At 52.7% G+C, this 27,852-nt stretch overlaps 9 protein-coding genes across 9 annotated transcripts; 8 read left to right on the top strand and 1 right to left on the bottom strand.

The window, feature by feature from the left end:
* Nucleotides 1-686: 686 nt before the first annotated feature.
* Nucleotides 687-2,422, top strand: Z517_03174 (uncharacterized protein; the record flags this gene model as incomplete). The annotated part of the gene is made up of 2 exons (XM_013432282.1): nt 687-995; nt 1,052-2,422. 2 exons carry the CDS (start codon nt 687-689, stop codon nt 2,420-2,422), a joined length of 1,680 nt encoding a protein of 559 aa, XP_013287736.1.
* A 1,146-nt stretch (nt 2,423-3,568) lies between these two features.
* On the top strand, nt 3,569-6,445 carry Z517_03173 (uncharacterized protein; the record flags this gene model as incomplete). Its single annotated transcript, XM_013432281.1, has 2 exons — nt 3,569-6,004; nt 6,071-6,445. 2 exons carry the CDS (start codon nt 3,569-3,571, stop codon nt 6,443-6,445), a joined length of 2,811 nt encoding a protein of 936 aa, XP_013287735.1.
* A 1,253-nt stretch (nt 6,446-7,698) lies between these two features.
* On the top strand, nt 7,699-9,330 carry Z517_03172 (calcium/proton exchanger; the record flags this gene model as incomplete). Its single annotated transcript, XM_013432280.1, has 3 exons — nt 7,699-8,856; nt 8,914-9,123; nt 9,184-9,330. 3 exons carry the CDS (start codon nt 7,699-7,701, stop codon nt 9,328-9,330), a joined length of 1,515 nt encoding a protein of 504 aa, XP_013287734.1.
* Nucleotides 9,331-10,639: 1,309 nt separating this feature from the next.
* On the top strand, nt 10,640-13,710 carry Z517_03171 (uncharacterized protein; the record flags this gene model as incomplete). The annotated part of the gene is made up of 2 exons (XM_013432279.1): nt 10,640-12,805; nt 12,856-13,710. 2 exons carry the CDS (start codon nt 10,640-10,642, stop codon nt 13,708-13,710), a joined length of 3,021 nt encoding a protein of 1,006 aa, XP_013287733.1.
* Nucleotides 13,711-15,050: 1,340 nt separating this feature from the next.
* Z517_03170 (uncharacterized protein) lies at nt 15,051-15,333 on the top strand (the record flags this gene model as incomplete). The annotated part of the gene is made up of 2 exons (XM_013432278.1): nt 15,051-15,074; nt 15,204-15,333. Coding segments are annotated over 2 exons (153 nt in total), but the record flags the coding sequence as incomplete, so codon positions are not given.
* A 1,788-nt stretch (nt 15,334-17,121) lies between these two features.
* Nucleotides 17,122-18,059, top strand: Z517_03169 (ribosomal RNA small subunit methyltransferase NEP1; the record flags this gene model as incomplete). Its single annotated transcript, XM_013432277.1, has 3 exons — nt 17,122-17,167; nt 17,268-17,527; nt 17,583-18,059. 3 exons carry the CDS (start codon nt 17,122-17,124, stop codon nt 18,057-18,059), a joined length of 783 nt encoding a protein of 260 aa, XP_013287731.1.
* Nucleotides 18,060-20,175: 2,116 nt separating this feature from the next.
* Z517_03168 (uncharacterized protein) lies at nt 20,176-22,404 on the top strand (the record flags this gene model as incomplete). Its single annotated transcript, XM_013432276.1, has 1 exon — nt 20,176-22,404. One exon carries the CDS (start codon nt 20,176-20,178, stop codon nt 22,402-22,404), a length of 2,229 nt encoding a protein of 742 aa, XP_013287730.1.
* Nucleotides 22,405-22,983: 579 nt separating this feature from the next.
* Nucleotides 22,984-24,453, top strand: Z517_03167 (uncharacterized protein; the record flags this gene model as incomplete). The annotated part of the gene is made up of 1 exon (XM_013432275.1): nt 22,984-24,453. The coding sequence occupies one exon, from the start codon at nt 22,984-22,986 to the stop codon at nt 24,451-24,453; it is 1,470 nt and encodes a 489-aa protein (XP_013287729.1).
* Nucleotides 24,454-24,747: 294 nt separating this feature from the next.
* Z517_03166 (uncharacterized protein) lies at nt 24,748-27,826 on the bottom strand (the record flags this gene model as incomplete). The annotated part of the gene is made up of 3 exons (XM_013432274.1): nt 24,748-26,760; nt 26,809-27,748; nt 27,795-27,826. 3 exons carry the CDS (start codon nt 27,824-27,826, stop codon nt 24,748-24,750), a joined length of 2,985 nt encoding a protein of 994 aa, XP_013287728.1.
* Between the last annotated feature and the right edge of the window lie 26 nt (nt 27,827-27,852).

Genomic DNA, 27,852 nt, shown 5'->3' with positions numbered 1-27,852 from the left:
TTAGGTGGTACACGATGAAAAGCCCTCGATGGGTATTCTGGATATGGGGATTCAAAGATTGGATCAGAAAGTGATTATTACACTGACCGTCGATGAGAAGGCCCAAGGCTCATCACTCAAAGGCCAGGCTTGTGTGGCATAGGGCTCAAACATGGCCCCCAGCCCGGAGTAAAGTTCTGAAACGACGCTAAGGCGGAACACCTGCATGAAGGTCAACTTTAGGTGTTTTGGACGCGATGGCGGGGCAACGCGTCTTCTCATTGAACAACCTCACGCACCTGGCACCGCTAACGAAATGCAACTTTCAGGGACAGGCCATTGCCCATTGACATGTTTGCTTCCTCCCTTTAGACTACCAAGACACCCATAGATTCTGCTGCCTGCGACTCAAATCTGTCGTCGGGTTGGTATTCCACCTTGTAGTCAACAAGCGTCAAATTATCCTTTCCCAATAAAGACGTCGCATAGCTTGCCTTCTCCTTCCACCCTCGTTCGATCTGTTGTTTACCCTTGCGTCGTGGCTCTTTCCACCTGACTATTGCTGCTACATACACAAACAACACAACCCTTGTCGAAAGCATCTCCCACACGTATACCTTGACGATTGAACCCCTTCCTCCTCCTTTGCCAGACGCTCACGACTGCTTCGCGGAGTTACACCTTGAACCCGCAGCGTCGTCCTCAATATGACACTCAAAGACATCTACCAGCGGTTTTTGGAGTTACCCAATCCTATCAGCCTGTCCGAGAATGCCTCCCTCCACTACATCACCACCCTGACTACCTTGACACAGCCTGTCAATATTGTTCGACATCTTGAGACTCAAAACAAAAAGTTAGTCAAGACTAAAAGTGCAAGAATAATTTCGGCGGTGGAGGGACCTAATGCCGTTGCTCTTGAAGTTGAGACAGTGCTGGAGTTCATCTCAGGTGGAGGATCATATTTGCCAGGGCTTGAGAACTTCGTTGTCGACAAGATTGCGACAATTCCGATGGTAAGAGTGCTCCTCTCCGCATGAGTGCGTTTGCAACTGACGGCGGACTTGGCTAGACACATATTGTCCATTTCGATGCCGAACAGAAGATCTCCGTCATCCGCATCTCCTGGGATCAAGCCTCATTGTTGAAACAGACCGAAGTGATTGGTTCGAGAGGCAAGAATTGGCCTGTGGTCGACGGCAAAGACCAGGTCAGACTCATCAACTCCAGCTTGACCGCAGCGCTCTCTGCGTCAGAACTGCCCACTACTCCTCGTGGTCGCTCCGAAAACCAAAGTCTTGCCTCCTCACGCAACGTATCCCCGAGCAAGAGGCACATCAAGGATCCTCACGCAAGTCTTGACCTCTTTTCACCGAAGCCCGTTGATGAGAATGAGCCGACCTTGGGTCCAAATGCTGTGGCTCCCCGGGCATCAGCGAGACCCCCACCACGGGAGATGAGTGAGTTGTTCGCGGCAGGACATGAAGACCACGAACCAGGATCGCCAAAGAAAGTCCCCATCGAGCCTGTTGTGGCGCCCAAGAAGGGCAGCAACCAGAAGTTTGGCCCTCCCCGCCTCTTCGCCGATGACCCGAACGAGCCTGCTCCTGTCGGCTACAAGTCCAACCCTGCCAAGTACAATCATTTCAATCTCGGAGAAGAGCTGGAAGATGACCCGTTGCAGTATCGTGATGCTACTCCCAAGCCGAAGACAACGATGCAAGCAGTGCCAGTACGAGGGAAGTCCAACAGACAGCAATCTCAATGGGATTTTGCCGACTTCTTTACGCCCGAGAAGGTTACACAAAAGGTGCGAGATCAAGACATAGTCCACTTCAGCCTGGACAGTACCGTGAATGAGGTGGAGACCCCGGGCAAGAAGATCGCTGGCAAGCCACGCCGCGACAACGAGATCCACTTTGAACTACAGGACGACGGAACACCCATCGAGCGCCACGCTGTCCCAAAGCCTCGAAAAGATGCGGAAACACACTTTCAACTGAGAGACACTGCGACACCGGCCACCAATCGTACCTCAGATCGTCCAACCAGCTCGGCAAGTGATCGCATGGGACTATATTCAAATAATGTATTCGATGAGGACGAAAATGGCAAAGCGCAGGAAAAGCCTCCGCTCTCAACGATCACCAACAACACCAACCGCAAACATGATTTCGACAGCCACTGGACAATGGCTGATGCATCACCAGCCAATGGAAAGGCCAATAATGAAAACAAGCTTGCCAGCAAACACCGCAAGAAGCCATCGCAAATGGATACCCACTGGGATCCATACGAGGAGACGACTGACCAGCCACAAAACCCGCCTGCACAGAGTCGGTTGAGAAAGGGGATGGAGAGTCACTGGAGCATGGGAGACGAGGAGGAAAAGGCGGGGACCAATGGGAAAAGCAAGACTCAAAAGAGCTTCTGGGACTTTTGAGCATTCCGTGAAGCTCAAGCAGTAAACAGTGGACACAGAAGCTGAGGTGAGCGGAAAACAACGATATTGTCCTGATCGCGTCTGATATTGAACGACGATTAAATGAGAGATGTCTATAGCATCATTGCCACGGCCTTGTTGCAGACGGCAGCCAACAGACCCAAATAACTGAATACCAAAATGCCATCGTACTTTACTTGTATTATATGCATGCAACGGATGATCTGCTCCGGACGGTGCGTCTGCAGATTGACATCATCGTCCTTTTCGATGGGGTCGTGGGCTCACTGGGTCCAGGAACGGGTGAAGGATCTGGCGAGTAAACAACCACGACAACCTTGTAGATGCTGGTAAGAGATGGGGTGATGGCGCACTCGGAATTAAGGCGCCCTGGGCGTCTCCTTCTCCCCCTTCAATCGAGCACTGCGACATGACTTTGAGTTTCCACACATGCACACGGTTCCGTGTGCCGTGAGTCATCGACCAGCCTAGCCGGGGTGCTAGATCATGATTTACATGGCCGTCTGCATTTGGTGCTGATAAACTGCGCAGACTTATCCAAAAGCTTCGCCGGCAACATTGGCAGTGCAGTTCCTTTGCATCGGTCAAATCGAGTCGCTTACCATCCCCAAGGTTCTCGCAGCTCACTAGCCTGCTTTCACTTTTCTATTCATTCGTGGCAATTTCTCCTTCTTGCAACTCTCTTTCTTTCCCTTTCTCTCTTTCTGTGAGACGTGGCTCTGAGAGCAAGCATTCTCAGCTGGAGATATTGAGCGCTGAGGAAACCTTCGCCGGCTATTCACGTGCTGCCCCCAACCGAATTCGACTACCCGTCACCCGCAGATAATCGTGTTAAATCCGAGCGCCCACTTCACTCTTCACTCAGGCTACTATCCTACCACACGTTCAATCGCATTTTCTTCACATTGGGCATAACGTCTACCAGAATCGCAAACGTCAATTGAAAAAGTTGACCGATCCGTCCGAAGCGCTGCAACAGGAATTGCGATCGCACACAGGCTTGTGGGGGATTCTTAAGCGTCTAGCGTAACCGTCCGCAGCCAGTCTCTGCAGCGGGGTTTTACGAACAACGCAAACACAATTACTGAGTGACTGGACTGCAAGACAGCCCAATTCCACCTCACAATGACGCCCACGCCTCCCTCGACGAACTCGTCGCATTCTGGCGCCTCTCCCGATCAGTTCCGGGTCGTGCGCAAGCGCAATCGAATCCCCTTATCCTGCGCGCCGTGCAGACACCGAAAGCTGAAGTGCAATCGACAGTCTCCCTGCGATAACTGCACAAAACGAGGCGATACTGGCTCATGTACCTACGCTGCTCCCGCCGCAAGGAAGAAGGGCAGTCAGAGTCAAAATGCTGCTAACGCGACACCCGATGATATGCAGAATCGGATAGATCGGCTGGAAGGATTGGTTTTGTCGCTCATGACCAATGGCTCGTCAGCCGTAGGCCCAGCCGCCGCTGCCCAGGCTCTTTCGGCCGGATCGAGCACCATTGAGAGTGGTTCATTGGGGCCGAATCTTGATAATGAATTGGACGAGAGCGCGATGATGGATGATGCAGATGGCCAAGAGCCTGAAAGTGAGACGGATGGTGTGACCAAGAGCTTTGGAATTCTGAAGGTCGACGCTGAAAAGCAAAAGACCTTCTACATTGGCGAGGCGCATTGGGCGGCTTTGCTGAATGAGATTGGCGAAGTCAAGAACTATTTCGTCGCTCACAAGAAAGAGTACGAGGCTCAGATGGAGAAGGTCGAACAGGCCAGAAAATCCATGGGCGCAGACGTGGGCTCAGGTCCAGCTTTGCTCTTTGGCTCTACCATTCCACCCAGTCGAGCAGAGATTCTCGCACAAATACCATCTCGGTACATGTCCGATATCCTGATCGGACGATATTTCAATACATTTGACCCTGCCACTCACATCCTGCATGGGCCGACATTTCAGCGACACTACAATCAGCACTGGGCGGACCCGTCCAAAAGCTCGATTGTATGGGTGGCCATGTTGTTCGCCATGATGCGTCTTGCCATGTTATCGTATGGACGGGAAGGTGATGAACCACCTGAGTTTCGTGGCAAATGTCAGGATCTGGCCGCGAATTTCCGCACGCAAATGGCCCACTGTCTCATCACGGCTGACTATACAAAACCACACAACTACATTATAGAGACGCTGATATTCCACCTGCATGCGGAATACACTTCCAATCGAGATGCCGAAGCCAGTGTCTGGGTATTGGTTGGCATGATCGCTCGTCTCGCCATGCGGATGGGCTATCACCGTGACGCGAAACTGTTTCCCAATTTGAGCCCATTTCAAGGCGAGATGCGGCGTCGTGTTTGGACATTTGTCCGAAGTGCTGATCTTCTTTTTTCTTTTCAAGTGGCGTTGCCTTCGATGATTCGCATTGGCGATTCCGACACCGAGTTGCCGCGCAATATCTACGACGACGAATTCGATGAAGATTCTGCGTCATTACCGCCCGCTCGTCCTGCCAGCGAAGCCACGCCGATCTCGTACATGATTGCAAAGGGGCGCTTGTCCTTTGGTTTTGGTCGAGTGTTGGAGGAGATTAATGGAGTCAACCGCAAAGGGTATGACGAAGTTCTCAAGATTGATCGTGGATTGAGAGATATCTACGAAAGCATCCCCGACCACCTCAAACTGCGACCGATGGCAGAACAGACGCTGGCACCCATCTCGCTGATCATGGCGCGCTTCAGCCTCGCGACGGTTTACCATAAGTCTCAATGCGTCCTCCACCGCCGGTATATGCGTCTTGCTAGAAATGGCAATAGGTATATGCACTCGAGAAGACAGTGTTTGGACTCAGCTATGCAGTTACTGAGCTTCCAGGCAATTCAACACCAGCAGAGTCGGGAACGTGGACGACTGAGGAGTCTACGCAACCATGTGAACTCACTGACCGCACATGACTACCTCTTGGCAGCAACGATTGTCTGTATGGATCTGTACAATCACCGGGAGCGGCCCGACAGTAATACCAACGATGTGAGCACCCCGAATACTTCCGTTAGTGGCGGCAGTATCAGCCAAGGCAGCATGTCGTCAGATGGAGTTTATATACCCGGACTCAGCTACAATCGCGAAGATCTCATCCATGCATTGGAAGAGAGCCGCGATGTCTGGTTGGCGAACCGTGACCTGAGTATCGAGGCTTACAAGGCCAGCGAGCTTCTTAACGTACTGATATACCATATCAAGCAACCCGCTTCTCCCAACAATACTCAAAACGCGCAGGTCCCGATAGGAACACAGCAGCCGCAGGGTTCGAACAACGACGAGCAGAATGCAGCAATGACGTTGGGCATGCTTCAAGCTGGAGGCATAGGATCTAGTGGGCAGGCGGGCGGCATACCACAGGCAGCATCACCGGGTGGCGCATGGGAAAAGACGGGACTGTATCCCAATTTTGGGGGGAATAGCGAGCAGTATAACGCGGGAATATTTGGACCAGCAAATGCGACAAGCCCTTTCCCAAGTGGGTGGTTTGGCGGTCCGATGGGCAACCTGGACCAGGGCATGAATTTGGACTGGGTAAGTTTCGAACCCTCCGGCCTCCGGGGGAAGGTATTGGCCAGGAATACTAATCTTGGTGCGCAGGAGGCATGGGATCAATACATGCAACCCTCGAGTCTCACACTGGATCCGGCAGCAAGTTTGTGGTCCAACAACTCGCCCAACAACAATCTTTTCACGCAGACTTCATCTCCCGAAAACACCACTTCGGATGCTACTTTTGGAATGAGTACAGGCTCTAGTTTCTATCCACAAACCCTGGGGAGCATGATGACCGGGTCGACACCAGACCTCTCCAAGACTGATGGGTCTGGACAGACGCAGCAGATGCCTAAATTGAGTGCAACTTCGTCTGTGGGTGCGAGCAACGACAACAACGCTGCGGGAGAGGTGTTTATGGGTGTGCAAAGTCCACCGGGTGCAAGTTGGAAGTGGACTGTGATGAGTGACAAGAAATGAGGTTTCTGATGTTTCGAGAATGATACCCGTCCTTGATTTGTAACGATTTAGCTGTTGATCGGAAAAGGGAATGGATTACGCTGAGAAGGGGAAGCACCCATAGGACGTGTGTAGATGAGGGATAAGGACCGGATATACGCCGACACCAAGATGTATGAAGGCCCATTGAGGCTGCGGACCAATAAAAAAGGAATGCTCTGGCGGTGGAATGGGGGAATATCTCTGCTCGCGTTTGCTTGCCTATCTCATCTGTCTCGTCTTGTACTCGCAATATGACTCGATAGCTTATTGTCAGCTCTAAGTTCCAACGTAAAGAGTGAGTGAAGCGGGGAGTCCGAGCTGAACAAGGCCAAGAGGCGCCAGCATTTGATACACGTACAAAACCACCCTAACGTGCCCCCGTAGGTACTGCGTACGAGGTACATCTATCTAATAAGTAGGTTAGGGAGTGACCTCAGTCTCTCCCTCTTTCTGGAACATGCTCTTCATGGTCTAGCCCGTATCGAGCCGAGCCTAAAAGGGACAACCCCCCTCTCCCATCCCCCCTGTTGAGCCCAGCCAGCATCAGTCAAACCCGCCCGCCCAGCGTGGCTCAGACCTCTCGCTACTCGCTGGGTATGGATCATTTCACATTGCCCATCAGCCCATCATCAATTCCTCCATAAGGCCTTCCGGGCCTTTTTTCCCCTTCTCCACAATCCTTCCATCCCATCCTTTCCCTTTTTTTCCCTTCTCACTCTCCAGCCCAGCTGAAGGGCGACACGAAGCACCAACAAGACATGACCAAGCCCAACGGGTCCGGAGGCCAAGCAACTCTTGTCCAGGTTTCACTCCTTGTTTGCTTTCTTGGATTTGATTAATCAATGACAGCAGTAGCACCAGCAGATGGTGGCAGGTTTTGGCAAAGTTCGGTGTTGTCACTGCCTCCCTTGCCTTTGCTTGCCTCGCACTTCCTTGAAACACTTGTCGATTGCTGCTACAAAGTCCCTTCATTCTTCTCACTTCACTTTCGTGTCTCTTGACTTTTCCCCGTTCATGCTTTTTCTTCCTCGGTCCCTTCTGCTACTCTGTCACACGGTCCTCTCTTGTTTTCATTCGACATGTCCCCGTAAAAGTCCATAGGTCAATCTCTCCTTACTCCAGTTTACGTTCAAGCCATTCGCGCCCATCACAATACCCTCTGCGACCTCGTTTCAAATTTCGAGACTGACCGGACCTGACTGCCACGAACTACATACCACCTACCCTCGGTCATGGGCCTGTTCAACAGGAAGAGCAAGTCTGGTGCCGTCACAGACGAAGCTCCAAACACCAACCCCGCCGCAGAAAAGTCCAACGGCTCCAACGATACCACAGATGCCCCGTCGGCCACCCCTGTTGCTGAAGGACTCCTCCCTCAATATAATCACAACGGTCATCTGATAAGAAGGGGCATCCATCCTGACGGAGAGAGTGGTCGCAGCGGAATTCACCCGGGCTATTTCTTCAAGATAATATGGACATCGTCTTGCACAGTTTCGAGCTGGGTCAACATCTTGTGGCCTTTCGTCCCCGCCGCCATTGCCCTCCATTTTATTCATGGCGACCACCATCTTTGGACCTTTGCCATCAATTACATCGCCATGGTGCCCTCTGCCAATCTACTCGGGTTTGCTGGACAAGAACTGGCAAGGAAGCTGCCAAAGGTCATGGGTATCCTCATCGAGACGACCCTGGGATCCGTTGTGGAAATCGTCCTGTTCATGGTGCTGATCGCCAAAGACGACGGAACTGGCCAGATTGGGAGTGGCAACAAGATTGTAGTGATCCAAGCCGCCATCCTCGGGTCCATCCTTACCAACCTTCTTCTTTGTCTAGGTTCCTGCTTCCTGGTTGGCGGGTTGGTGCACAAGGAACAAACTTTCCACGCAGTTATCAGTGAAGCCGGCTCGGGTTTACTCTTGGTCGCTGGGTTTGCCCTCTTGATTCCCAGTGCCTTTTACTCGTCGTTGAGCCGCAGCACCGTCCCGGCCGGCGAAGAGGGATATACAGCCGCACAGTTGCGTAGCGATACCCTCAACATTAGCCACGGCGTCTCCGTCATTCTCATCGTTGCATTCGCGCTGTACATACTTTACAATTCTCTTTCGCATGACAACATTTTTCAAGAAGTCCTCGAAGCCGATGAAGAGAACGATCGAGACAGGCATAAAGACCTCAAAAAGCCTAAGCTGACAATGACCGAGTGTATCGTGGCGATCGTCTTTGCGCTAGCTTTAATCTCTCTCATTGCAGTCTTCCTGGTGGAGGAGATTGAGTTTGTGGTTGAAAACGGAATTCCCGACAATTTCTTGGGTCTAATTCTCGTGCCGTTGGTGGAAAAGGCTGCGGAACATTTGACTGCCGTCGACGAAGCGTACGACAACCAAATTGTGAGTTCCTCTGCCTCTGGAATTGGGGAGCAAAGAGGTTGCTAACGCACTTTCCAGAATTTTGCTCTTTACCACTGCCTTGGCCCTTCGATTCAGACCGCTCTGTTCAACGCCCCATTAGTCGTCATTGTTGGCTGGGGTCTTGGCAAACCCATGGACCTCAACTTCGAAATCTTTATGGTGGTGCTTTTGGTCATGTCTATCTTGGTAGTTGGCAATTTCCTCCGGGATGGATCGTCCAATTACCTGGAAGGTGGCCTGCTTGTGGTACGTATCCCAAGGCTCGTTTAACACAGAAACATCATGGCTGACTACAATAACGCGCAGATTGTGTATGTCATCGTCGCAGTCACCGCGTGGTACTATCCCAACGCCGAGTTGACCACATCCAATGGAGCTTCAGGGGGAACGGAAAGTAGTGGTGGAGAAGGCACTGAAGCGCTGGTCCATGTCGCAAAGATGCTGATGGCTTGACAGCAGCGCATGTAGCTGTCCGAACTTCGATTTGCCCGGGAGAGGTAGATTCGGATTGTTCTGAGTTGCTGGAACTTGGCAGGCATGCATTTGAGGAATGTGCAAATACCACAAGCAAGGCGTCTTGGTGTCTACTTTGTTGTGCTGGGGGCAGCAAATCCTGTTTGCGAGAGCTTCGCATCAGTTACCGACTAAAAGGTATTCTACAAGCGACTTGTGAATGCTTGCGAAATGCTTGACATGGCCGTTAGCGCTCGCTTCCAAGATATCATGTTGGAAGCGGAGTCAGGGGTTGTGGCAGGGTAGATGACTTGAGGCGTGGCTACAAGGCTCTGGCCACGCGAGGCTACGTCATGCTCCGCGTTGCCTGGTATCCGGCGTGCCGGCTCCAGACGAGGAAACGACTTGGACAAATTCCAGGTATCAGCGAGTATCTAGAGCTGCAGAGAGACGGTCATCTGCTGCGACTCGTACTCGTCTTCGAGATGCAGAATGTCAGCCGGAGGGAAACAAGGCTGAAGTCGAATCGAACCACAGTGGGCGCAGTCATGAAATAAAGATTCCACAAAGGCGGGAGGAGGAGAGACAAAATAAATTGTTTCTTTAAAATAGAACTGGCTTACAGGCGCAGGGAAATGCAGTCACTGGGGTTGGCACCTAGATACGTGCAAGTAGCCGGCTAACTATTAGTTCTGGGTTGCTGGTGGCATTATTAATGGGGAGCAGCTGCTCACACTACGGGGGAGGGACTCGTAAGACTGGGCTATTCAGGCGGATATGGCGGAGAACCAGTCAGAATTCAGGCTCCATGCTGGGCGTTCGTGGGCAATGGTTGGTGTGTGGCTGGCAGGGGAGATTGGGCTCCCAGGCGGTGCTTCACGGGCTTGGCATATCACAGTGGGCACTGGTAGGGTCAACATTGGGCGTCTGGACTTTGAGACTCTGGCAAACACGAACCCCCGGTCACCCTGTAGTTAGCTGGGAACTCCGTACCACATTAACCTTCACCCATCTAACACCGTGAGACGATAACACTTGTATGCAGACATCCAGCATCATACCAACCACAGCGCCTATACCAGTCAACAGTCTATACACTGACCTCGGTGCTGCATTGCTAGTTCCCTTCTTCCTGTTCCAAATCCAATCTCTCCTCGCAGACGTCCAATCACACATCCCAACCAAGCAACAAACCTCGACCGAGATATGACCTCCGATCATCGTATTCCCTCTACGCACCGGTGACCTACGACCAATGCTCCCATCCGTCGTCCCCTCGTAGGTCTCTTTTCGACTTCGTGAGACTGAGATGCCATCTGTGGCATCTGAAGCCCCTCTGTCCGTTGTCTCCAACAGCGTCCATTCGAATTCTTCGTCGTTGGAAGGCCCTCCGAGAAAGTCCCACGACAAGACGATCAGCGGCGTCTTTACCTACACAAACGGGACCGATGTCGAGGCCGGATTGTCTGATCACAGACTGGATCAACTCAAGAGCCTGCGCAACAATACCAGTCACAGCTCCTTAACAAAGGGTATCCCCAATGGCAACGTCAAGGCGCCCTTACGGGATCGCACGCAATCCAAGGCCGGCAGCACCAATTCGGCCGCGAGCACGAATGCCGCAAAGTACACTGAACAACTTTCGAGAAGCCCGGCTTCGTCAGAAGGACCACTGACCAAGTTGTCTAGCGTCGAGAATGTGGGAGAACAATATGACGACCATAGTAATGGCATCCATGAACAATCGCCCTGGCCGCAGTCGACACCGGAGTTGGGTAAATTGAAAACGAACATCCCTCCGACAAAGCCGGAGTACGATCCCTACCACATGGTTACCGCCTCTACTGTCCCAGATTCTGCACGATTAGATGGAGAGACGACCTCCGGTGGCCTCTCTCGTGCTCCTGCACCCGCCCTTGCTCGTTTCTCCTCCCCGCCTGCTATGTCCCCGGGTGCTTCAATACAAGATCGATACTCCGAATCGTCATTGAACCCCGAGCCCCCGAAACTAACACACCGTCACACCCTACAAGTTCCGAAAGCAGGCGGCATTGGCGCAGTCGGCCGGAGCTCGCGCGACTTCTCCTTCGCAGGCGGCCCCTCCGAAGAAGCGCTCTCCACCACCACTGGTCGCTTCTCCCCTACACGAGAACAGCACGATGGAACTGTGGTGAGGAATAGACGAGCGTCACTTGGCTTGGTTCGTAGGACAACTCGGTCCATGCAATCAGATGCCCATCTAGACGAAGTTCCTCCCGATGAAGATGCAGCACGTTGGACGGAGCTCATCAAGCAGAAACGTGCGAGCAGACGCAAAAGAAAAGAGGACGAGGATGACGACCGCGTCATTGTTGGCAAAAAGGTTGAGGAGGGCCACGTCAATTGGGTTACTGCCTACAATATGTTGACCGGAATTCGATTTACTGTGTCGAGAACGAATGCAAAGATGGACCGGGAACTGACGGATGCCGACTTTGACGCAAAACACAAGTTCAGCTTCGATATCACCGGAAATGAACTGACACCCAGCGCCAAATATGACTTCAAGTTCAAGGATTACAGCCCCTGGGTCTTTCGGCACCTCAGAGCCATCTTTGGGCTTGATCCGGCCGACTACTTGGTCAGTCTCACCAGCAAGTATATCCTCTCAGAATTAGGCAGCCCCGGCAAGTCTGGCTCCTTTTTCTACTTCTCGAGGGATTACAAGTACATCATCAAGACGATCCATCACGCCGAGCATAAGCTGCTTCGGAAGATCCTGCGGGATTACTATCGACATGTACTGGATAACCCTAACACGCTGATAAGTCAATTTTACGGCTTGCACCGGGTCAAAATCCCCTATGGGCGCAAGATCCATTTCGTGGTCATGAATAATCTATTTCCACCCCACCGAGATATCCACCAAATGTTCGACCTGAAGGGATCCACCGTTGGCAGGGACTTTAGTGAGGAAGATTTGGCTAATAACCCTAGGGCGACGCTGAAAGACATGAATTGGCTACGGAGAGGTTTGCATCTCGAATTCGACGCTCGAATACGACAGATATTCCTAGACCAGATGAAACGAGATGTTGCTCTCCTACAGAGGCTTCACATTATGGATTACTCCTTGCTAGTTGGTATGCACGACCTGGAGAAGGGTAATGAGGAGAATTTGAGAGAGACAACGCTGCAAGTATTTCAGCCTGGTGGGGAGAATAACGAGGACGAGTATTCATCCTCGGTCTTGATTCGAACCCCCTCGCGACTGGAGAACGCGAGAAAAGCGCGAGAATTGAGGATGACGCTGAAAAGAGAGAAACCTGTCCCCATGGGCATGGTGAGTGCAAAGATGCCGTCTGAGATGGCCTCCGGGGATGAAAGACGGGATCGCATATTCTACAGTGATGATGGTGGAATTCGGGCTACGCATGAAGATGGGCGAGGTGGTGAATTGATTTACTACCTTGGCATCATTGATTGTCTGACCCATGTAAGTTGAATTTCAATCCTCTTTCCTGTGCCGTGACTGACTTTCCGCAGTATGGTATGATCAAAAGAATTGAGCATTACTGGAAGGGTCTTTCGGCTCCACGAGGGCAGATATCGGCTATCCCTCCACAAGCATATGGAGAACGATTCATCAATTTCATCACTGGGATCACCATGACCCAAGAGGAAGCTCAGAGGCGAGAAACTGAGGAGAGTCGCCGCGTCGGGGAACCAGTACCGATACTCGCAGCATCGGCGGAGGGCATGGGGCAGTCATCAGGCGCGGCGACTACGGGTTTCGAGCAATCTACCGTGCAATCACCACCCATGAGTCCAGCGGTCGAGAGGACGATGAGGAAGGCTCACAAACAAACCGACAAATCGACACCATCTGAGAAAGGTTGGGGTAGAAATGAAGAGGAGAAGCCGGAGCGGACATTGAAAACAACAGAGGATTCACGTGCCGCCATGACACTGCCTGTCGTCACGGAAGCCGGTGAAAGCGCGGGGTCAAGCGAAAAGAAACGGGCGTTGAGTCCACCGAACGAGGCGGAAGAGGAACGAGAAGATTATGCGTCTCAGCTAACCTCATCTCCTGTTCCGGTCGGCTCGTCAATCCCGGGGGTTCGCAGAGTTTCGCCTTCGACGTTGGCAACGGCAACAGAAAGGGGAGAAGACGACACCAGCATGTCAAGTCCACCGATCCAACCACTTGATTTGGAACGAGAATCGCTCTCCGACAATGACACCCACTCGCTGCACAATCGGAGCTTGGAATTGGGGAGAGAGTTCAACGAGAAGCCACCGCGGATAGCAAGCGATCTGATCCAGCCTCAGTCCCCTCTTCAGGATAGCGTGCTGAGGTCGCTCGATGAGCAGATGCGGGATTCTGGCCGGGACCATTGATTGTCATTTTCACCCACGTCATCTTTGCAGCATTATACGTCTCCTACGACTTGAACGAAGAGCGCATGCGGTCTTTTGAGAGCATCAGCAATTTCATTTGTGTTTTTCAGTCATATCTATCACTTGAAAGGGGGATGTTTTCCTGGTTCGGTTCAGAGGGGTTCAGAAAGGTTTGGGACGGGCGCATAGGTGAAGAACATCGAGGCAGAAGAGAGAAGGGAAGCCCTTGACAAAGGATGAGGCTTCGTCAGTGGAAGGGGAACTCTAATCCAATTTCTAGTAAGTCGTAGGCCGATGCCGGGGAGCCATTTCATAAAGGAAGCGTGTCTCTTTTGGAGACATGTCTCCTGTTTACAGCCACAAAAGGAGGCGGCGTCTTCGAGGGTTTTGCGAAAAGGACCATACGTTTGTTACAAGAGGATGACAAACATAGCCAGAGGGAGAAGAAAGAATTGGGAAGAGAGGTATATCTTGTACAGATAGCAGAAAGTTACCAGGTAGCCTGGCAGTCTGGCAAACCTGGCGAACTTGGTTCCGACCGTCTTTGTCTTTTACGAACCCCAGAATCTTGAGAGTCGGAGTAAGAGTATTAGTACTCGGTATGTAGGAATGAGGTCGATCAGGACGGTGCTAGCATACGTGGACTCTGGACTTCTCAGTAGCCTACACGGTGACCTGCGTCTCCTGCTTGTGGGTAGCAGCTGAAGTAGCTGTATCTCTCTGTTAGTCCAACAGGCTGTACGCATTACCGAGTGCTTCTGTAGTCTGTAGTGGCGCAAATTGCGAACTCGTATGCAGGGCGCAAGGGCGAAAAACAAGCTCATCAATTAACCTTTAAGCGCCAGCATGGCCCAAAAATTCTTGTTTCTTTTGGCACCAACGAGGAAATTTGGTCCTTCTACGGGTCAGTTGGCTACGTCATGCATGCCGTTTCTGCCGACGCCGCCGATGCTGACGACGCCGCCTTTGCGCCGCGTACAAGTACAAGGACCAATCCAAGGGCCAAGTCATTCGGCGGATATGGAATCAATCGTCTGACGGGTCAAGTGACATTTTTTCGTGGTTCACCGTGGACGTTTTGATATAAAACGGGCGATCTGAGCACCTTTTATCCTTGCGCTGAGGTCAGGTTCACTAAGCGATAAAACATCAAATAACAACAACAACAACAACCATCACTACTACCACCACCGACACAACCAACACAATTTACTAAGAGGATTCGTTTTGAAATCGAACAACGAGATATTAGCGATAATATAATTGGACGCAACTAAAGCAGACGCAGCGCGAGAACAAAAAAAAAAAACCAACAACTGAAGAAACAGTATCAGAAAGCAATGGCCCGTCCCCCATCTTCCACCGTACGTTATGTTCTTTGCCCTCATCCTGACGAGATGGTCATTCTCTTCCAATCGATGAACCAATCCAATCACCGCCTCCCTCACGAAGTCCTTAATATTGACAACCGACTGACTTTGCCGCGTGGCTAGAGCGACGTCTGTCTGTACTTCCTCGCGCTCTTCCTCCCGCCGCTAGCCGTCTTCTTCAAGACCGGATGCGACTCGAACTTTCTCATCAACATCCTACTGAGTATTCTGGGCTGGCTACCGGGTGTTTTGCGTAAGTTTATTCTCCCTCCCCCCCCTCCCTCTGAGACTTCGAATCTTGTACCTCGTATGCTGCGTGCTGTTTGCGGTATGCTTGCTTTGGATGCATGTACATGTTCTAACGAGCGTCTCATGTGCGCATCTCGACAGATGCGTGGTGGATTATCACGAAATATGAAAGACCGGCGCTGTCTGCCGTGTAAATGATGAGAAGGGGACGGATTGCGAATTGTGCAGACAGGAAGGCAGGCTATTTTTGTGTGGCATGCTAGCCCGGGGGGGTTCCCCTTTATTGGTTGATCTGTTGAGAGCGAGTTCGGGGTTGTTGCTTTTGAATTGAAGATATACCCTCGTCTTTTTCCCCTGGCACCTTTGGCTTCGCAGCCAGCCAACCAGCCAGCCAAGCCAAGTCATGGTGTCGGTTGATTTTCAACCCTCTACACACCTGGAGTACAGAGACGGCGGTAGTCTGTCTCGATAGCGAATGTTCAACTGTATACCCACAACAAATCCAGTTTTGCACGCGTTTCGGTCGGAGGGAGCTGGCTGCTGTAATGATGATGGAAAATCGACGATGTGATTCTATTCTGGAGGTTGTTCTAAAGCTATTGAACTCGTTCTGTTCATCCATATACTTCCTTTAATTCCTGAATTATCGTTGCGTACACCCAGATATTGCTTTCGCACAGGCGATACATCCAAGAGTGCCCTGCATTCAGCCAGACCAGCCCATGCAGGACAATCGTTTCTATCTTGTGTAAAGATGCTACAATAATGGGAGCACCTTATCTTACTGGAATCCCCCGACTCGCATCTCTTACATAGCATAGTATCAGCAGGGTATCGAGTAGGCGGATACAACATCCACCACGGGCGGGAAGATGGAAGCGGGAGGAGTCAATATTCAAGAGGCGGATTATCGAAGCGATCAGCACTAACGACTACGGAGCATGCAAGGAAGACGTCTGCTCATACCGCTTTTGGTAGGGCTTCATGAAATCATTATATCATTCTGCTGGCTTTTCATAGTCTTGTCCATCCATACCGCCCCCGAGAAGCACCGGCTTGACTCATTGTCCTGCACAAATGACTGTGGTGCTGCGAAGTATTGCCGGTGTGCTTCCTCTGTCTGGCACCACAAAGGCGCAGGTATGTCCCTTGGGACACATTATAAAACTCGTAGACATCGTAGTCAACTTCAGACTGGCCTCGAGGAGAGATGTCGAGATTCATTGCTATGATCATGGAGGTCAAAAACAGGTTTCAGAGGCTGGGCGTGCAGTGTCTTGATTGAAGTCGTCCTGGTCGTCCATAGAAGGAGCCAGCCTGGTGCCGCCACCAGCCAGTGACATTGATTACTGTAAAGGCGGATTCCAGGCCCAAAGCCATTTCCAGCGCGGGGTGAGCAGGGTTGGTTGACAGGTCTGACAGGCTGATGGCTTGTCGGCTCGACGGGTTGATAGGTGTCAACCAGGCACGCCAGGGTGCCAGGGTCAGTTGGTGTTGGTTGGCGTCGTTGATGCGGGTCCAGGTGGGGAGTGAATTTTGATCGTGTGCAGAAAAATCTACGAAACTTCAATCCGACAGCCGAGCCATGCAAAAAAGAGTCATCCTTATTCCCTTCCTTCCCACTTACTTGTCTTCCAGTACATCCTTCATTAACGCCTACTTCATTCCTCCTCAGAACCTGTCTGTCGTTTGATGATTTGAGAAGAGTCTGAAACCCAGAACGGTCCTTGAGCCATACTGCATTCTGCTCATCCGCTCCTGCCTTCCCTCACCGACAACTACAGCTGCGAACATGCCCTCCAGAACGGTTGAAGCCGGCGTTAAGAGAAAGCGCTCGAGTATGTACAAACTGTCAGGGTCAAATTCCAAGGATCCTCCCCATACCCGCATCCCAGGGTCTTTGTCATGACCTTTCCTTGGCTCACACTTTTTACTCAGGAGCGCAGTCTCTTCCCCCTCCCGAACTTCCTCGACTCGTCGCCGAACAACATGTCCCTATTGCAGCAACCGACAAGGACACAAAGAGACTGATTGTGGTGTTGTCCAACGCCTCCCTCGAGACGTACCGAGCTGCACACAGCGGAAAGCCCGGAGGGAAAGAAGAGAAGTATTCGCTCTTGAATAGCGATGAACATATCGGTGTGATGCGGAAGATGGGTCGAGATATAAGTGATGCCAGGCCCGACATCACACACCAGGTGGCTATTCATCCCACTGGACCTCTTGTAGTGGCGAGCTGACTTCAACGTCCAGTGCCTTCTTACTCTGCTCGATTCACCCATAAACAAGGCGGGTAAACTACAAATCTACATTCACACAGCAAAGGGCGTTTTGATCGAAGTCAGCCCTACCGTCCGGATCCCCAGAACCTTCAAGCGTTTCGCTGGTCTCATGGTCCAGCTGCTACACAGGCTCTCGATTCGATCGGTGAACTCGCAGGAGAAACTGCTCAAGGTCATCAAGAACCCTATTACCGATCATTTACCACCCAACTGTCGGAAGGTCACTCTGAGTTTCGATGCCGAAGTCGTCCGCGTCCGCGACTACGTCGATACCTTGGGTCCCAACGAGAGCATATGCGTCTTTGTCGGGGCCATGGCCAAGGGTAAGGACGACTTTGCCGACGCTTTTAAAGACGAATCGATCAGTATCAGCAACTACAGCCTCAGCGCCAGTATCGCTTGCAGCAAATTCTGCCACGCTTGCGAGGATGCTTGGAAAATCATTTGAAGTGCGAACAGGGCTTTTTCCAAACAAGGTAATGCCGTCAAAAAGAAGACTGATGCTCATCCCAGGTCGAGATTTTCTCTACTTCTAGCCGTGGGCCATTCTAGCGACCCGCTCGATCACAACATCGATGCCGGGTTGCATGAAAGGGCCCCTCGATACGGTTTGTGCTGCATTGGGGGAGTGTTGGATCTGGCGTTTGTTTTCACAACAAGACATAACATGGTTCAACAAAACCTCAAGGCGAGATTTCTTTTCTCCGTCTGAGATACCCGTAGGCGCATGTCAACCTGCCCTACACTGCTATCCACAAGTCATCAAAACAATGTGTGATGAACAAAGGTTTGGAGGAGAGGCGCCAGTCTCGGCGAATCTTGTTTGATAATAATGCGGGCATCTCTACATGTCCGCCGAATAGCGGCGAGCGGCATCTACTTGAATGCTGCCACTTTCCCAGCAGTCAGCTGGGCCTGAATATATACCGCCACCTTGCACAAGTCCACGATCTTATTCTCTAGTCTCCAATGGTGTTCTCCAAAAGATGCCTTTGCACGGAGGTCTCCAAACCCCCCTCTTCTTACAAACTGGTGTTGGTGGTCATTGAAGTCTGGCATCTCTGGGTTCGCCCACGACACCTCCGAGTCATCCTAGATTCTCTAAGCCTGTCTTCCTGACGAGAGAAATGGGCAGGCGCAGTAGAATTGTTGTCTGTGACGCTTCTGCATGGAATCTCGAGTCGATTCTCTATAAGTGACAAGTTCTTTGATTCTTGATTTGACCACCTGGTGCAAAATCAACTGGGGCCAATCACTTGTTTGTCATAACGTCCAAGACTGATGCTCAGCAACCCAAGGCAGACAGAGATGTTGAGCTTTTAGTACATGGTAACTACATGGTGGGAATGTATGTAGGTCGTGTCACACTCTTTGTCGAGGGAGGGTCGTAGAGGCGAAGTCGAGGGAGGGCAAGAGCGGGGAGTGGTGGTGGGTGTTGAGTTAGAGAGGAAGCAGTTGACTGAGACCCAACTGAGGCACCAAGTCACTTACTCGTGACTTGGATGCATTGACGCCCGACCGAAATCGCAACGGGCCGAAACACAGCCAGTTGGCGCCGTTCTTCCTCCATCTCAACCACTCATGCCGGTGCGCAGTTCCCCGATTCCCTCAATATGCCCTACGCTCCCAATCAAGCCTCGACAAATACTCCCCATTTCCGTTTCCATCACCTCTCTCCCGAACGATTCCTTTCATTCGACCCACAGGCTGCCATCCGCCTCCCAAGCCAACATCAAGCCTCTTTGACGTGGCATTTCCCCCGGCACCAGACCGTTTCATCGCCATCCCACCTTTCTCGATTCGTTCGCCACCAGTGATATCTGGAGCCTCCTCTCGCCTCACCCAGCGTGCATCACGCATTGTATTTCCCAGCCCCCCCTCGTCTCGTCTTCCATGTCAGATGGGCCTAGGGATTTGGTAGGAAAAGATCAGGCGCCTACAGGAAGCAAGGCGCAGGTACCCCATCCATCGGCAGCCCTCAGATCCCGCTGTCGGGTCGCGTGAAACCCATGTCTATGGTTTGGTGGACGAGGAGAAACTGTTTTCCGATGGATGGTTGATCATCACAAGACTTGTAGCGAATAAACCGCCGGTTGGTACCAGTCATGTTGGCTGCTCGTTGCTGATTGCTGATTTTTTTTCCCTTCCAACTCCTCACCTCGTTACTAAGGATTTTATATAGAGGACAGTATCTGTGTCAGTTGCTGAACCTACCAAAATCTTTGACCTTGGGTCGTTCAGGTTCAAAAACTACCCTTTATTTCCCTCAAGTTCCTGTCTAAGGGAATCCTCATTACGGTGACACAGTCCGTGGAAGATCGGTGAATCCAGACTGCGAGTATACGGTCTCGCCCAGGGCTCCAGAACCCATCACCGCCCCAGACAAACAGGCTGCAAGGACCAACCAGTCCTCCTTCGTCGGAAATCATACAGACCCTGAACGACTTCTGCTCCAGCCAGCAATAAGAAGCAGAGGGATCTTGTATAATATCAACCACCACCTACCTGCTTCCTGAGCGTTTTCTCGCATCTGGGACCACCTCACTCAGTTCCTCGACGATTCCATGCCTTCCTCTATTACCCTCACCGTCAGCCACCTTCCGACATCTACTTCGTTCTTCCTTTCCGCCCTCCAACCGCTCAACTACGTCTTCCGTGGCCGACAAGAGCAAACCATCGGCTTTGGCCCCGCGTCTCCACCCAATACTCCCCCCGACTTCTGGATCACACAAGAAATCCCCGGTGTCCCCGCGGGGGCCGCGCACGTGGCTTTCCCTGCGGCTTCTCGGGCACAGGTGCAGGATTTCTTCCTTGCTGCTCTGAAGGCTGGTGGGAAGATACACGGAGAGCCATGCCAGCGGGATGCTGCGGGATACTACTCGGCCGCAGTGATCGACTTTGATGGGAATTCCATCGAGGCAGTTTATAGACCTGCCTTTGGCGACGATGCCAACAAGGAAAATGCCGACACGAGAACTATGGTGTCCCATCGTACTGCGACTGTGAGAGCCCCTTCTGTCGTGGAACCTCCAAAAAGCGTTGTTTCCGCTGCGAAGAGTGTTAGAGCACCATCTCAGGTTGCCTCGCAGGCTCCGTCGCATGTCTCGGTTCCAGCAAGTGTACCCCCTGAAAATACTCAACCCAAGCCAAAGCCTTCTGGGGATGTTCTTGGTTCCTTGATCAACGAAGCTCGCAACGCTGCGAATGTGGCCCGCGGCCTCGTCAATAGCATGGCACCGAATCTCAGCTCTCCAGCCCCGCCATCTACAGGTAACTCCACGGGTGGTGGGAGCGGAGCAGGTGAAGCCATTGTTGGTACCCTCCTCGGTGTCGCGGCTGGCGCCGCCCTCCACTACGCCTTCAGCAACCGATCCAAGGAAAACACCCGTGACGATACAGAGGAGCACAAGTTTGTGCCTCCTCCTCCTCGCCCTTCCGTCGTCGGCCGCAGTGCCACCGAGCCCGTCAACGTAATGCGCGCGGAATACTCAACTGTTCCATCCGAGTATCCCGGAGTTCCTGAATTTGGCTATCGAGCCATTGAGCCAGCTCCTTCAGCATACACTTACACACCCCAGGACCCCAGCGAGCAAAAGCTCATCACCATGTATGATCACGACCAGCCGGCGCCGACAGTTCACACCTTTGCCGATGAGGCGTCCACGATCCGCCCTGCTTCAGCGACGAGGCGAGTGAGCATGGATTCTGGGGTTGGCCTTGGGGTTGTCCCTCGCGATTTCGACGCAGCGACGCACGCCTCGAAAGCATCGCGGCAGTCGAAAAAGAGCATGAATGCACCGCCACCGACAAGCTACCGTGCTCCGACTGCACTGACGGTGAAATCGAAAGTTTCGGGTGCGTCTGGTGGTGGCGGACGCTCGAGATCCCGCGCGAGCAGTTTAAGTCGCCTTGGTAGGAGTCTCAGTGGTCGGTCGTCGGCAGATCAGCCGAGGTCAAGATCGCAGTCCCGACACAGCAACAGATCGAGAAGGAGTCGACGCGATGAGTTTGAAGATAATGCGGCCGAGGACGAAGAAGCACAGACGGTGTTGCATGTGTCGGAGACTGTTCATCGTTCTTCGAGCCGTGTGTCTTCGCACCACACGCATACGGAATCAAAGGTAGCAAGTCACGTCTCTGCGCACCACTCCCATGCAGGATCCAGAGCCCCAAGTCATGTCTCGGTGCACCAGTCGCATTCAGGATCCAAAGCACCAAGTCACGTATCAGTTCACGAGTCTCATGCCGGATCCAAAGCGCCTAGTCATATCTCGATGCACGAGTCCAAGGCAGGTTCAAAAGCAGCGAGCCATGCCTCGGCCCATGAGTCCCACGCAGCCTCCAAGGCGGGCAGTCATGCGTCTGCGCATCAGTCCAAAGCAGGATCCAAGGCGGCTAGCTATGTCTCGAATCACGACTCGCAGGTGACGATAAAGCCTGCTAGTCGAATCAGTTCAAAGCACAGTCGCAGAGACCCTGCCGAATATCCCCTTCCGCCTTCTCGCGCGGCGACATGGACAGGTTCCGATACCGGAAAAAGCTTTGTTTCTGCGAGGTCGAACTTTGGACCGAATGGGCCAAGGACGATTATAGGCAAGCTCAAACCCATGCGCGATGGAGGTGAGATGACCGATGAGGACGATAAGACGGAGACGGCGAGCATGGTGTCCAAACAGAAGGAGTTGGCCAAGTTGGATGTGACGGATCGGGAGGTGATGCCGGAGGACAGCGTCAGTCAGATCTCGGTGGAGAGCCGAAGGAGCCGGAGAAGTAAAGCCAGCAGTAGAAGATGAAGGAGGCAGCAAGGGCATTGCAGTCGAGAAGAGGTGAAAGGAGGAAGTATTTCATTGGCATATTTCTTTGGGAGAAAGTACATGGCGGCATAGCGCAAGCAGATGGCCGAGGATGTTTGGAAATCATTACCGAAGAGACATAGAATCTGGTTGAGAGGGATTGCTCGAGCAAACTATCGTTGGATTATCCGCTAATATATACATACATGAACATAAATTCATACTGACATGGATGTCGTGCCTGATATAAGCGCGTCTTTTACTCCGCGGAGGCTCTTCGGTCGACATGTGAGTCAAGCGTTTTGATCTGCGCATTGCTTTTGAAATGACCAATCAGAACTGACAGCAGCATCCCCGGTCCTCGGAGTTCCTCCACTTGTTTTTCGCTATATCTGATGTCTACCACCTACTCTCTGCCACTGTACCTACACAGGCCGTTCTTCTCGATTACACGACAGCAGAATCTGGAGGGTCGACACATTGCGAGTCAACCAGAGCCAGAACCAGGGACGGGGAATAAAGAAAGACAGTGTACGCTGGTACACGATACAGGGATCGAGAGAGATCGCCACCACAGCCATGCTCGCCGCCACTACTCGCGCCACGATGAATTTCCCATTCTCATACCCTTATGACGACGAGTCGAGTTTTCAGTCCATGTATGATCCTTTATCAATGACAATGTCAATGTCAATGGGGGCGACGTCCTCCGTTCCTCTTCCTATCCAGCACCACCAAGATTCCAACAAGCGACGACGACGACGATCTGACAACACGGCAAACACCTTCCCCAGCCCTTGCGACGTACAGAGTCAGGATCCGTCATCATCATCATCATCCTCCTCCTCTTCTTTCCCATCCGCCTGTCCTCTCGATACATACAGAAGCGAACCCTCGCGCTGGCGCGCCCTGGTGGCACGAGATACCCACGCCACCGACGCGTTCGTCTACGCCGTCGTCACCACAAAGATCTACTGTCGCCCAGACTGCCCCGCGCGGCTGGCTCGACGGGCAAACGTCCGGTTCTTCGACCTGGCCGCACAGGCGGAACGGGATGGGTTCCGGGCTTGTAAGCGGTGCAAGCCGAATCGGGCAAAGGCGGCTGTGTTTGGTGGTGGTGGTGGTGAGGTGGTGTCGACGTCGTCATCTTCAGTGCCGTCGTCAGCGCCGTCTCCTCGGTCCGAAGAGACTCCAAATTCATCGTCGGCAGCGGAATCCCTCTCTGGTCCGAGGACCATCTCCCCCGTCTTGTTACCTGCGCCGAATCAGCAAGGCCAGGAACAAGAACGGGAACAACATAGCCACGCGGCAGTAGACGGCCACGACGACGAGAACGAGAACGAGAACGAGGACATCCACGCCAAAATCCAGCGTGCGGTACACCTCGTGCGCCAAGCGGCGCTTGAAAAGGCCCAACCCCTGAGCCTCGCCCAGCTGTCCGCGCAGGTCGGCCTGAGTAAGTGGCACTTACAGCGCGTGTTTAAGAAGATCCAGGGCGTGACGCCGCGGGAAATGGCGGAGCAGATTCTTGAAGCGAAAGCGACAACGACGGCAGCCACAACGACACCGGTAACCATCATGCCAAACGCCGAGGGAATGCCCACCTCTCACCCTCACGTGCAGGGCACTCAACCTCTTGCGCCACTACCTGTGATGGATCTCGCTACGGCGGGGTGGTTCGACGGCCTCCTCGACAGTGACAATCTCTTCGATTGTGACTATGACGTTGACTTTGGGTATAACGATCCACGACCGCAGAGACAGACGCAGACGCAGCCGCAGCCGCAGCCGCAGCCGCAGCCGCAGCCGCAGCAGTGGCAATGGGAGGGAGCTCTGCCTCCACCTCTAGCAGCACCTCCATCAGCGCAATTCGCACATGGTGTCCCGACCTCGATGCTACCTGGGCCCGTACCAGCGGACATGAACTTCGACATGGCCATGAGCATGGACTTGGATATGGGTATGGATATGGACATTGACATGCACGCCTCCGACGCCGCCGAAATAGAAGGGCTACTGAACGACTTATTCCCCGAGATCCTTGTATAAGAACCGTGTAAACAGATCATCCTTTGACGGGGGAGGGATGGCACAAAAAGAAAGAGAAGAAGCCGAGTGACGAGCTAGCTTTTTTAATGATTATTTTAATGATTATTAGCTATCATTCTTCTTCTCTTTTCTTCCCCTCTCTTCTCTTCTTTCTCCTCTCCTTTTCATGTTCAGAAAAAAGAGAGCAACGACGATACCTGTCGCAAGCACGCACAAAGGTCCAGAGGCCAAAAAGCCAAAGGGCCCCCCACTCCCCAAAAAAAGGATGAGGGCTGGGAGCTGAAGTCCGCAGGCTCAAACCACAAAGCCCAATTCGTCCCGGTTATCGTCAGTCAGGCGCGCCCACTCGAGCAACAGGCGGAAAAAGTAAGCCTCCATGTCCTCCTTGCGGAGCACTTTGCTCGCCCACTCGCGGCCCGCCTCGGCGATCATCTCGGCCTCTTTGACGTGCGGTTTCCACCAGATCTTGTGGCCGAACATGGTCCCGTTGACACCCCCAAAGTACGCCAGCGTGCTCCACACGCCGTGCAGGCGGAGGTCCTGCGGCACAAAGTGCAGCCAGGCCGTGAGGCGCGAGTCGTACCATTCGCGGAACAGCGCCGTCTTGAAGGGCAGGGAGCGCGAGTGGAGAAAGGGCAGGAACCGGCCGCTGAAGCCCGCACCGTCGAGGTCGAACAGGAACCGATACCGCCAGTGCGCTTGGAAATCCGTGGGTCTCACGAGGTTGAATTCTCGCTCCTGGTCCGTGCAGTCTTTGCCGCCGCACCGGGCGATGAAATCCACAATGGCAATGTCGGTTTTCAGGCCCAGCTTCTTCACGTCGCCTCCTCGGATCGTCTGATACTGGTATTTGGAATGGTCTGCCGGGCTGGGAAGGAGGACGGTCGCGGCATCGTGCGGATGGTTGGTCAGATTGTTGGCCATGTGCACAAAGCGTTGGCGGGTCATTCCTCGCCAGGCGCCGCTGTTGGAGGAGACGCCCTCAGAGGTGGCGCCACGCCAGAACAGAACGTTTTCTTTCTCCCCGAACGGCGGGTCTGGAAACCCCGGGTGATAGCCTTCTTCTCCAGGTGTCCCTTTGGGTTCGCTGGGCGCATAGATGGCTTTGTCCATGTAGTTCCAGGCTGAAGGGTATAGGATGTCGCTGTAGCCGTGCGGCTTGGATTGAGAGAAGACCGGCATGAGCTGGTAGCTCGTCTTGAATGCTGCAGGGGAGAGGTAGAAGCCGTGAAGTCGGGCCAGATCTGGCTGATGGCATACATCTGCGGCATCGGACCAATTGCCCACGAACTGACCCAGAGAATGTGGAGTCACGCAGCTCCCACAAAGGTGAGACTGGGATGCAAGGTGCGGCGACGCCCGTGCAAGCGAGGAAGGAGGGCAGCTTACTGAGCCGAAGGAATGGAAGCTGTTGCGCCACGAGTTGTCCCGAAATATCGTCTCCGTATATTCCTTTTCGGGCACTGGCAGCCAGCCTGACGCGCGATCGGCTGACCAACTTGAGTTACCGCTCTTATCCTGTGCTCGGCCTTGTTCTTGGAAATACCTGAGCTGCTCATATGGCACGGCGACCCTAGATTCATCATTCAAGTTGAACGCCAAATCCATGTCAGGCAGATACCGTGCGAAGCTGTTAATGAGAACGGCGACACCCTCCAGCATCCATCGATGGGTTGGCAATACGTTCTCTTGGACCTTTGCCTCTCCGTCACGGATGGTGATCCCGGAAATCTCATTCCATGGGTTGGATACCATCTTCCACGTCTGGCTTCGCAGATCAACCGGCAGGATCGCGCGAAAAGGCAGCAAATCATGATAGATCTGGTCGTATTCGTCTACGATCAGCACAGACCTGTTTTTCGCATACTCGAACCAAGTGTCGAAGCCTGGAGGAGGGTTTCGGTTGTATCTCTGTTTATATCCTGCCACGGCCTCCGCGAGGGACGAAGTGCTTCCCACGGATTCCAGATACTTATTATGATGAAGCGTGGCGTCATACATGAGCATATCAATGGGGTGAAAGTGGACGTAATCTTTCTTCAGCCAGGCGGGAAAGATGGCACCGCAGAGGACAACAAGTAGGAGAAGTTGTCGCGACGGTCGCATCACGTCTCTGATGCCCAGTTCCTGCTGTATCCAACGATACGCCCATTGTCCAATAAATACTAAGAAAAAGGATACCGTCGTCGCCGTAAACGGTATTTGAGGAAAAGGATTCCTGTGTGACCAAATAAACTCCAGAGCGGGTATCATAGTGATGGAAGCGGTCAGATACGTTGTCATGTCTAATGCGCCGTAAGTCATAATCTGCCGAATGTCAGTATAGCTTCTGCGAATGAGTCCACTCCAACTTACACTGTGTAGAAGAGATATACACAAAAGGCAGAAAAGAAGAACGTGATATCCCATGGCAAAGATTGTGCCTACATCCAGCGGTGGAAATACAAACAACAGCCAACGTCGGTACTCTGGTTTGAAAATGTACACACATATAGCCGCAATCGACCAGACGACAGACGTGGCAATCATGGTTGAGCTCCAGAGGACTACGCATCGTCGTCCTGAAAGACCCCTGCCATCAGATTTTGGGATAGTCTCGTAGGCAATGACGACAAGGCAAAGGTCCAGCACCAGGGCGGAGACTTGCATTAGCGGGATCGTCTTCGAATCGCCGAGGGCAAGGGGACAGATATAGGTCGAGTTTGTTGAAGTCCATAGGCCGTGAGTGAGGTAACATCCGTAGGATACCATCAACATTGATAGAAGATACCGAGTTCGCGGCCTCAGGATGTAGGTCCTAGCAGCTGCAGACCAGGACTCGTAAACCGAACTGTCGGGGTTTTCCTCATCCTGCAAGTCGATTGGACGCTGACACCTAATACAATCATACACTGCCACTAAGAATGGCAGAAACACTTCGACACTGGCGATGGTGCACTCCGTAGCCAGTGAAATGCGCCGATAGACCTCTATGCGCAAGGACAGGGCAGCAACTGCTAGGGCTAGTACCGATACGCGAACCTTGCCAGTGTGTTTGTGTCGCGCGGAAGTTGTTTCCAGGTATTCCAGCCTTCCGTTGGCTTCCTCCCCAAGCTCTTCCAAAGGCACCGCCGTATATTGGCCTTGTTTTTGCTTTGCATCTGGAGACGGGAACAACTGAGGTACTGCCCGACTGGCACTCGGTAAAGCGAACGAACAAGCCGTAAGCGCAAGGATCACAGTGTGAACGGGTCGGTCGAAAGCAGTCGAAAGCGGGACAAGGTGTGCTAGGAATGCTGCCAACAGCAATGATAGGCTATCGCAGTCAGTATCTGCCAGTGTACCAAGCGACAGATGCTCACCAGAAGCACAGAATATCGAGTTTTGTCGCCATGATGACCGACCGCGCCCCTTGCGCCT

The sequence above is a fragment of the Fonsecaea pedrosoi genome (assembly GCF_000835455.1).
Source record: "Fonsecaea pedrosoi CBS 271.37 unplaced genomic scaffold supercont1.2, whole genome shotgun sequence".
Lineage (NCBI taxonomy): Eukaryota > Fungi > Ascomycota > Eurotiomycetes > Chaetothyriales > Herpotrichiellaceae > Fonsecaea > Fonsecaea pedrosoi.
This window is presented reverse-complemented; position numbering and strand designations above follow the sequence as displayed.